Here is a 10,020-nt window from a genome sequence, read left to right as displayed (position 1 = left end):
ACCTATAATGATATTCAGATTTAGAATAAAACTGTTTTTAAAATAGCGGCCACGTCTGACCTTAATTAACCCTTTCACCACCAGACAGTTTAGAGTGCAAAATTACCAAGTGCTATCAACACAGAAAATATGGTGTCTAAGAATAGCTGGGGATTCCCCTTGTGATGTGTAGAAGATATGGCCTGTCCTACCACCGAAAATAAAGAGCAGTAGGTTCATGGATACCAGACCCATGATCTGGTCACCCTTCAGTGACATGGGTCCTCTACCTAGCTGCTGCATAAATGCGAGTTTGGCAGTGAAAGGGTTAAAAGGACAGGCAGGAAGGAGAGGTTTGGGTCACCCTACGCCACACCTTCCTATACTGAGTCATAGACACAGCGGACATGATGAGTTAACATGCCCCGGAGGATAACCGTAAAGGGCTTATGGGACCTTTTAATCAGTTTAATGGGTTCTTCTTTATATATATATATATATATATATATATATATATATATATATATATATATATATATATATATATATATATATAATTCTAACTCGATCATTGATCATACGGCTGGGGCGTTTGGGTTTCAAGGTAGACTTTGTATAGTTCACTGTAGTTCACAGTATATATATATATATAAATGTGTGTGTGTGCGCGCGCATGCTTGCATGCATGTGTGTGTGTGCGTGTGTGTGTGTGTGTGTTGTGTTTTACAGAGCGTGGTAGACAAGTTGCTGAAGAAAGCCAATGTGTCCCTGGTGATCGGAACGTCCACATGGCGAGAGCAGTTTGTGGACGCCATCACCGTCAGTGCTGGTAAAGTTTGATTTTTTTTTTTTTTTTTATATATATTGTTTCAGGTGTGTTTTTGTTGTTGTTTTTTTTTGTTTTGTTTTTTTTGCTGCCCCATCATCTGCACCGTTTCAGTGACATTACTCCCACGCCGCTCATTTAGATTCCTCCATACACGGCCACACCCGGGTTCATCCGTCGCAGTTCCAGCGTCGGCAGTCCACAGGGAACCATCGATGTTAGGTCGCCAGGAGGCCACACACCAGAGGTGTATTTTTTTTTTTCTCCTCATCATCTGCACCTTTCCAGTGGTATTTCTCCCGAGTCCTCCCCCCCCCAACCCTCCACCCCCACCCCCACCCCGTTACACGGCCACAACCCCAGGGTTCATCTGACTCAGTACCCAGCGCCGGCAGTCCACAGGGAACCATCGATGTTAAGTCGCCAGGAGGCCACACACACACCAGAGGAGAAACCCTGCACTGCTGCGCAGTCACTTCGGTGGTGTTCCGTAGCGCCTGCTCTGATTTAAAGTACTTTGGTCACCCAACCTACGAAGCTCCCTACTGACCACAGTAATGGCTTAGTCGCGGAGTCAGACAGTTTCAGTTTCAGTTTCTCAAGGAGTGGTCACCGCTAGGCAAGTTCCATCCCTGACCATAAGCATAACCCAACAGGGCTTGACAACATGCATAGTTATGTACTTGTGTACCTATCAGAGTGATTTCTGCTGTTCTCTGCAGAATTTCGCCAATGGACAACACTTTCGTTGCCGTGGGTTCTTTTTCTCAGTGCGCCAAGTACGTGTTGCATGCAGACGTAGACGAGACCAGCCAGCCCTTTTTCTCCCCGCCCCCGCTCTCTCTCTCTCTCTCTCTCTCTCTCTCTCTCTCTCTCTCTCTTTCTTTCTCTTTCTTTCTCTCCTAATAGCCAAATGGAAAAAGTCAATACGTTTGCCATTAAGCGTTTCTTAAATGTTCCTTTACACTCCTCTAACAGAATGGTCTACGGTGAAACTGGCAGATACCCTTTGTATATCCGTACATATTTAAAAAGTATTAAATATTGGTTAAAACTGCTAAAATTACCCATGACAAGGTTATGTAGACAAGCTTATGAAATGTTATTGCAGCAGCACGAAAATGGGAAGTGTAACTGGGTATCTAACATAAAGAAACTACTTACTGTAAACGGGTTTGGTATTGTTTGGTTAAGTCAGGAAGTAGGGGATTATTTTTAAAAAGCATTTATTTCAGAATTCAAGGTTCGCCTGATATGTATATTCCAACAAAATTGGCATGGTCATATATGGAAGAGAATGAAAAGTATACTTGGTTTCTCTCTTTTAATAGTAATTTACAGCCTGAAAAATATCTGTGTATCATAACACATAAATAGCACAGAGATATGCTGGCCAGAGTTCGCACAAGGACACTTGGGTTGAATGCAAACAGAAAATGGTTCACATCAGGCACAGCAGAAACCAATGCGTGCCCAGCATGCAAAACAAATTCTACCGAAGACGAATATCACTTTATGTTTGCATGTGAAGCGTACGAACCCATTAGACAGAAATGTGCCCTGTTTTATGCGCCTGTTATCAGAAGGCAAAACGTGGTTGATGTGTTTATAGCTGATAATGATGAAGTAATTAGATCCTTTGCAAAATACATTGCTGAAGCTAGTAAAGCAAGAAAACTTTTGATTTCAGTTTGAAAACATTCACACAGATTAAAAAAAAAAATTCTTCTTAATGTGCCTGGTGGTTTACTTATTGAACAGTAACGATTACATTACTTTGATAAGGTGTCGGCCTATTTTGTATGTACATATGGATGGAGATTCGCATATACGCTGAGAGACTGTTGTCTGCATGTGTAGAATAGTCTCTGAGACTTTTCTTTCTTTATATTTAATGTTTGTTTTTCTTGGACAATACCCATGAAATTGTGAACCCCATGTTATTATGGCATGTATGCTAATGACATTAAACAGTTTCAGTTTCAGTTTCTCTTTCTCACCTTCTTTCTATTTCCTGTGTGCCTATCTCACTCTCCGTTTCTCTCTCTTTCTCTTGTCTCTCCCTGTACACTTCATCCTCCTCATCCTCATCCTCCACCTCCTCTCTTTCTCTGTCTCCCACTCTTCACCAAACCCCATACCCATTCTCTCTCTCTCTCTCTAATTATATTTGTATTTGTTTTTGTATTTTTTATCACAACAGATTTCTTTGTGTGAAATTCGGGCTGCTCTCCCCAGGGAGAGCGCGTCGCTATGCTACAGCGCCACCCATTTATTTTTGTATTTTTTCCTGCGTGCAGTTTTATTTCTTTTTCCTATCGAAGTGAATTTTTCTTCAGAATTTTGCCAGGAACAACCCTTTTGTTGCCGTGGGTTCTTTTACGTACGCAAAGTGCATGCTGCACACGGGACCTCGGTTTATCGTCTCATCCGAATGAATAGCGCCCAGACCACCACTCAAGGTCTAGTGGAGTGGGAGAAAATATCGGCGGCTGAGCCGTGATTCGAACCAGCGCGCTCAGATTCTCTCGCTTCCTAGGCGGACGCGTTACCTCCAGGCCATCACTCTACATATATGTATATATTTCTCTCTCTCTCTCTTTATGTTTTTTTTCAAAATCTCTCTGGCCCCTCTCCCCCCCTCCCTCCCTCCCTCACTATTTTTAGAAAAAAAAAAATATATATATATATATATATATACATACATACATACATACATATACATATATCCTGTCCCCAGGAGACGAAGAAGATGACGACCCAGAGGAGACGATCGAGAAACTGCCGTCTTGCTCGGACTACGTCATGCACTTCCTGACCCTCTTCTGGAAGGTTCTCTTCGCCTTCATCCCCCCCACCGGTCAGTTGGTCAGCCCTCAGGCTGCGGTCAGTTGGTCTGGTCAGTCAGTCAGTTACTCACCCAGTTCGCACTGATCAGTCGACCAATCAATCATCCAATCAAACCATTGTTCTTGAAGAAATTGGACTTTGTTCGAATTGCGAGTTGAAGTCACACGCAAGAAACACAGACACATAGACACACCCACACCCACACACACACTCACACGCACGCGCACGCACACTCTCTCTCTCACACACACACACATATACGCACGCACGCATGTGCGCGCGCGCACACGTAGACACACACGCGCACGCACGCACTTACACATACACACGCACGCACATACCCACGCACACGCTCTGTCACACACACACACACACACACACACACACACACACACACACACACGCACACACAAGGAAGAGAAAGAGAGAGAGAGAGAGAGAGAGAGAGAGAGACTGACACTGATTTTATTGCCATTGGCAAAGATACCCTTTTGGCAAGGGGGTTACAAAACATAGTGTCAAAAGCATTTACCAAAATTGTTTGGCTGAAATAGAAACACGTTTGGAAAAGCAAATAATCAATAAGAGAGAGAGAGAGAGAGAGAGAGAGAGAGAGCAGAAGACTACCCACTGGATATGATATTTTTTTCCGCAAGAAGTAAGACCTATGGACACAGATCGTTTTCTTTTCAATCGCCAAAGACGTGGAACAATCTCCCTGGTAACCTCTGTCATTCTGATTCCCTCGCATCTTTTAAATCTCGTCTCAAAACTCACCTTTTCCCTCAGCAATAAGTTCAATTGTGGCAGGTCCACTTCCTTTGTGCTAGCTGTGCTTGACTATGTGTGTATACATATGTATGTGTACATAACTACATGCATGTATATGAATGTGTATTGTGTGTGCGTGTGTTTATGTAAGTTTGTACCTGCCTATGTGAGCGTATGTGTTAGGGTCGCTGTTAGATACACATGTATGTTAAAATGTATGTATGCAGTGTGTGTGTGTGTGTGTGTGTGTGTGTGTGTAGTCACATTTCGGTGTGTGTATGTAACATTGATGTAATGTTTTATGTTGACAAAAACGTTTTGTAAAGCACCTAGAGCAGATTCCTGGATAGTGTGCAATATAAGTATCCATTATTATTATTATTATTATTATTATTATTATGTCCAAACATAAAACTTTTAAAGCGATGAGGCATGTTTGTTCTCATGAATCAAAGGATTTTATGTTTGTTATGACAACTCATCAAAATATCAATCCCCCTATCCTCCCATGCCATCCCTTTTCAGCCGCTATAAATATGTATTGTGGTCAATGACAGCCGATGTACGCACACTTTCTGTACACTTTCAGAGTTCTGAACTCTAAATCCTCAGACTCACCATTCGTCGCCCCCACTATCCCTCCTGTCCATAAGTGATAGCACTCAAATGTTACAAAAAAAATCGATACTCAAAACACAAAATGTCAGCAATCATCAGCATGCGTGAAGGGACATTTAACAAAATTCATCATCACCATCAACTACTCATCAGACTTCTGGGACTGGTGGGCGTAAAGTCAATATTCAAGTCAATAAGATGTCTACAGTCACCAGTATATGTGACGGGACATTATATATCTATCTGTATATCTATCTATCTCTCTCTCTCTCTCTCTCTCTCTCTCTCTCTCTATATATATATATATATATATATATATGTATATATGTATGTATGTATGTATGTATGTGTGTGTGTGTGTGTGTGTGTGATAGTCGTGTCTGACCATGACTATCAGAACAGCAGAGGAGGCAACTGCTGTCCCAACTTTCTGGGCTAGAATTTGGTTATAGTGGAGAGTATCTTGCCCAAGTTACATCCCCACTCTCCCGGCCAAGAGGGTTTTTGGACAGTCAGCATTGGGATGGTTCGCAAAGGCCAACTAGCCCCCAAAGCTGCAGCACTATAAGAGCCAGTGCAATTTTGCCTCCAAGTTTGTGAGTCATCGTCCTTAACGAAAGGCTAAAGCTATAAATGATTTCCCATTGCAATGGAGAAACCATTGACAATACAGCTCTCACTTTGCTGTTGGTCCAACTGTAAACTTATATAAGCCGAGTATTGGGCCTAGATGGGACATTAAACAAAATTCATCATCATCATCATCACATACTCCTCAGACTACTGGGACGGATGGGCGTGTTTCGTGGTGTCCATCCTGATGATCGGCTTACTGACGGCCATCATCGGGGACCTGGCCTCCGGCTTCGGCTGCACCATCGGTCTGAAGGACGCCGTCACCGCCATCTCCTTTGTGGCTCTCGGCACCAGCGTCCCAGGTCAGTTGTGATGGTGGTGGTGATGGTGGTGATGGTGGTGAGTGGCTCAGTTGTTATGATGGTGATAGTGGTGGTGGTGGTGAATGGCTTAGTCGTGATGATGGTGGAGGTGATAAGGGTGGTTACTGGGTCAGTTGTGATGATGGTGGTGGTGGTGATGGTCAGTGGCTCAGTTGTGACGATGATGATGGTGGAGGTGATAAGGGTGGTTATTGGGTCAGTTGTGATGATGGTGGAGGTGATAAGGGTGGTTATTGGGTCAGTTGTGATGATGGTGGAGGTGATAAGGGTGGTTATTGGGTCAGTTGTGATGATGGTGGAGGTGATAAGGGTGGTTATTGGGTCAGTTGTGATGATGATGGAGGTGATAAGGGTGGTTATTGGGTCAGTTGTGATGATGGTGGAGGTGATAAGGGTGGTTATTGGGTCTGTTATGATGATGATGGTGGAGGTGATAAGGGTGGTTATTGGGTCAGTTGTGATGATGATGATGGTGGAGGTGATAAGGGTGGTTATTGGGTCAGTTGTGATGATGGAGGTGGAGGTGATAAGGGTGGTTATTGGGTCAGTTGTGATGATGGTGGAGGTGATAAGGGTGGTTATTGGGTCAGTTGTGATGATGATAGTGCTGATAAGGGTGGTTATTGGGTCAGTTGTGATGATGGAGGTGGAGGTGATAAGGGTGGTTATTGGGTCAGTTGTGATGATGGTGGAGGTGATAAGGGTGGTTATTGGGTCAGTTGTGATGATGGTGGAGGTGATAAGGGTGGTTATTGGGTCAGTTGTGATGATGGTGGAGGTGATAAGGGTGGTTATTGGGTCAGTTGTGATGATGATGATGGTGGAGGTGATAAGGGTGGTTATTGGGTCAGTTGTGATGATGGTGGAGGTGATAAGGGTGGTTATTGGGTCAGTTGTGATGATGATGATGGTGGAGGTGATAAGGGTGGTTATTGGGTCAGTTGTGATGATGATGATGGTGGAGGTGATAAGGGTGGTTATTGGGTCAGTTGTGATGATGATGGTGGAGGTGATAAGGGTGGTTATTGGGTCAGTTGTGATGATGGTGGAGGTGATAAGGGTGGTTATTGGGTCAGTTGTGATGATGGTGGAGGTGATAAGGGTGGTTATTGGGTCAGTTGTGATGATGGTGGAGGTGATAAGGGTGGTTATTGGGTCAGTTGTGATGATGGTGGAGGTGATAAGGGTGGTTATTGGGTCAGTTGTGATGATGGTGGAGGTGATAAGGGTAGTTATTGGGTCAGTTGTGATGATGGTGGAGGTGATAAGGGTGGTTATTGGGTCAGTTGTGATGATGGTGGAGGTGATAAGGGTGGTTATTGGGTCAGTTGTGATGATGGTGGAGGTGATAAGGGTGGTTATTGGGTCAGTTGTGATGATGGTGGAGGTGATAAGGGTAGTTATTGGGTCAGTTGTGATGATGAAGGTGGAGGTGATAAGGGTGGTTATTGGGTCAGTTGTGATGATGAAGGTGGAGGTGATAAGGGTGGTTATTGGGTCAGTTGTGATGATGGAGGTGGAGGTGATAAGTGTGGTTATTGGGTCAGTTGTGATGATGGTGGAGGTGATAAGGGTGGTTATTGGGTCAGTTGTAATGATGATAGTGGTGATAAGGGTGGTTATTGGGTCAGTTGTGATGATGGTGGAGGTGGAGGTGATAAGGGTGGTTATTGGGCCAGTTGTGATGATGGTGGAGGTGGAGGTGATAAGGGTGGTTATTGGGTCAGTTGTGATGAAGGTGGAGGTGATAAGGGTGGTTATTGGGTCAGTTGTGATGATGATGATGGTGGAGGTGATAAGGGTAGTTATTGGGTCAGTTGCGATGATGATGGTGGAGGTGATAAGGGTGGTTATTGGGTCAGTTGTGATGGTGGTGGAGGTGATAAGGATGGTTATTGGGTCAGTTGTGATGATGATGGTGGAGGTGATAAGGGTGGTTATTGGGTCAGTTGTGATGATGAAGGTGGAGGTGATAAGGGTGGTTATTGGGTCAGTTGTGATGATGGTGGAGGTGATAAGGGTAGTTATTGGGTCAGTTGTGATGATGAAGGTGGAGGTGATAAGGGTGGTTATTGGGTCAGTTGTGATGATGAAGGTGGAGGTGATAAGGGTGGTTATTGGGTCAGTTGTGATGATGAAGGTGGAGGTGATAAGGGTGGTTATTGGGTCAGTTGTGATGATGATGAAGGTGGAGGTGATAAGGGTGGTTATTGGGTCAGTTGTGATGATGGTGGTGGTGGTGGTGGCTGACAGTGATGATGATGATTGTGGTGGTAGTGGGTGATGATGATGGTGGTGATGGTGGTTGTGGATGGTGATGATGATGATGGTGGTGGTGGTGGTGGTGGGTGATGATGATGATGGTGGTGGTAGTGGATGATGATGATGGTGGTGATGGAGGTGGTAGTGGGTGATGATCATGGTGGTGATGGTGGTTGTGGTTGATGGTGGTGGTAGTGGTGGCTGACGATGATGATGATTGTGGTGGTAGTAGCGAGTGATGATGATGGTGGTGATAGTAGTTGTGGATGATGGTGGTGGTGGTGGTGGTGGGTGATGATGATGATGATGGTGGTGGTGGGAGATGATGATGATGGTGGTGGTGGTGAGAGATGATGATGATGGTGGTGGTGGTAAGAGATGATGATGATGGTGGTAGTGGTGAATGATGATGATGTTGATATCAGTGGTGTTAGATGCTGTTGATGCTGATGTTGACGATCATGATAATAATCGTAGTGGATGATGATGATGTTGGTGGTGGTGGTGGATGATAATGATGGTGGTGGTGATGCTTGTGTTGGATGATGATGACAGTGGTGGTGGTGGTGATGGATGAAGGTGGTGGTGGAAGATATGATGATGATGATGATGATGGTGGTGGTGGTGGTGAGTAATGATAATTAGTTTGTGGTGGATGAAGAAGATGATGACGATGGTGGTGAGTATGTGTCATTGTGTGTTCACCCACCCACCCACCCAAGCAACCAACCAACCAATCAATCAACCAACCAACTCACTTCACCCACCCCTTCAACCCCTTAACTTACCCCCCCCCCCCCTCCTTACAGACACCTTCGCCAGCAAGGTCTCGGCTATCAACGACCGCTACGCCGACTCCTCCATCGGCAACGTGACGGGCTCCAACGCCGTCAACGTCTTCCTGGGCATCGGCATCGCCTGGAGCATGGCGGCCATCTACCACGCCGTGAAGGGCGACAAGTTCTACGTGGACCCCGGCAACCTGGCCATGTCCGTCACCGTCTTCTGCGTCATGGCTGTCATCACCATCATCATCCTCATCCTGCGGCGGAGGCCCTCCGTGGGCGGGGAGCTGGGCGGGCCCTACATGCAGAAGGTCATCACCAGCTCCGTGTTGGTGACCTTCTGGACCCTTTACATCATCATCTCCGCCATGGTGTCCTACTGCTATATCGAAGGGTTTTGATTTCGGGGGAAAATTAAAAGTGATCAAATGTTGTGTGTGTAGAGGGGTATGTGTGTGTGTGTGTGTTTGTGTGGGGTGTGGGTGGGTGTGGTGGGGGATGGTGGTAGTAGGGTGTTGGATTGGTGGTAGTGGAGGATTGGTTGGTGTTTGGGGAGAGTAGTGGGGGGGTTGGGTTGGGTTGGAGGGGGTGTGTGTGGCGGGGGGGGGGGGTGGGGGTGGAGACGGGATTGGTTTGGAGGGTGTGTGTGGGTATGGAGAAGCGGGGAAGTTTTGGAGTGAGGGATTGGGTTGGGATGTGAGGGGTGGGGTGGTGGTGGTGGTGGTGGAAGTGAAGGTGGAGGGTATTGTTCTTAGCTCGTTGTCTGAGTTGATTGATGGTTGTGGGGGTGAGATGGGGTTGGGTGGGGTTGTATGCAGGGGTAGGGGTTGGTGTTGTCGAAAGTGGAAGAGGAAGTTATTTGAAGTTGTTTATTATTTTTGACTCACTCATGTAAACAAAGTGAGTCTATGTTATAACCCGGTGTTTCGGTTGTGTGTGTGTGTGTGTGTGTGTGTGTGTGTGTGTGTGT

At 45.5% G+C, this 10,020-nt stretch overlaps 1 protein-coding gene across 3 annotated transcripts in view; it reads left to right on the top strand.

Moving 5' to 3' along the window:
- LOC143281642 (sodium/calcium exchanger 1-like) overlaps positions 1-9,535 on the top strand; it is a 160,453-nt gene extending 150,918 nt beyond the window's left edge. For all 3 annotated transcript variants that reach the window (XM_076586890.1, XM_076586891.1, XM_076586888.1), the window contains 4 exons: positions 709-808; positions 3,546-3,665; positions 5,824-5,982; positions 9,075-9,535. In XM_076586890.1, coding sequence (XP_076443005.1) covers positions 709-808; positions 3,546-3,665; positions 5,824-5,982; positions 9,075-9,451 — 756 coding nt within the window. In that variant the 3' untranslated portion in view covers positions 9,452-9,535. The remainder of the gene's footprint in view (positions 1-708; positions 809-3,545; positions 3,666-5,823; positions 5,983-9,074) is intronic.
- The last annotated feature ends 485 nt before the right edge of the window (positions 9,536-10,020 follow it).

The sequence above is a fragment of the Babylonia areolata genome, chromosome 4 (assembly GCF_041734735.1).
Source record: "Babylonia areolata isolate BAREFJ2019XMU chromosome 4, ASM4173473v1, whole genome shotgun sequence".
Classification (NCBI taxonomy): domain Eukaryota; kingdom Metazoa; phylum Mollusca; class Gastropoda; order Neogastropoda; family Buccinidae; genus Babylonia; species Babylonia areolata.
The sequence above is the reverse complement of the archived record's forward strand: the minus strand, read 5'-3'. Positions and strand labels throughout refer to the sequence as shown.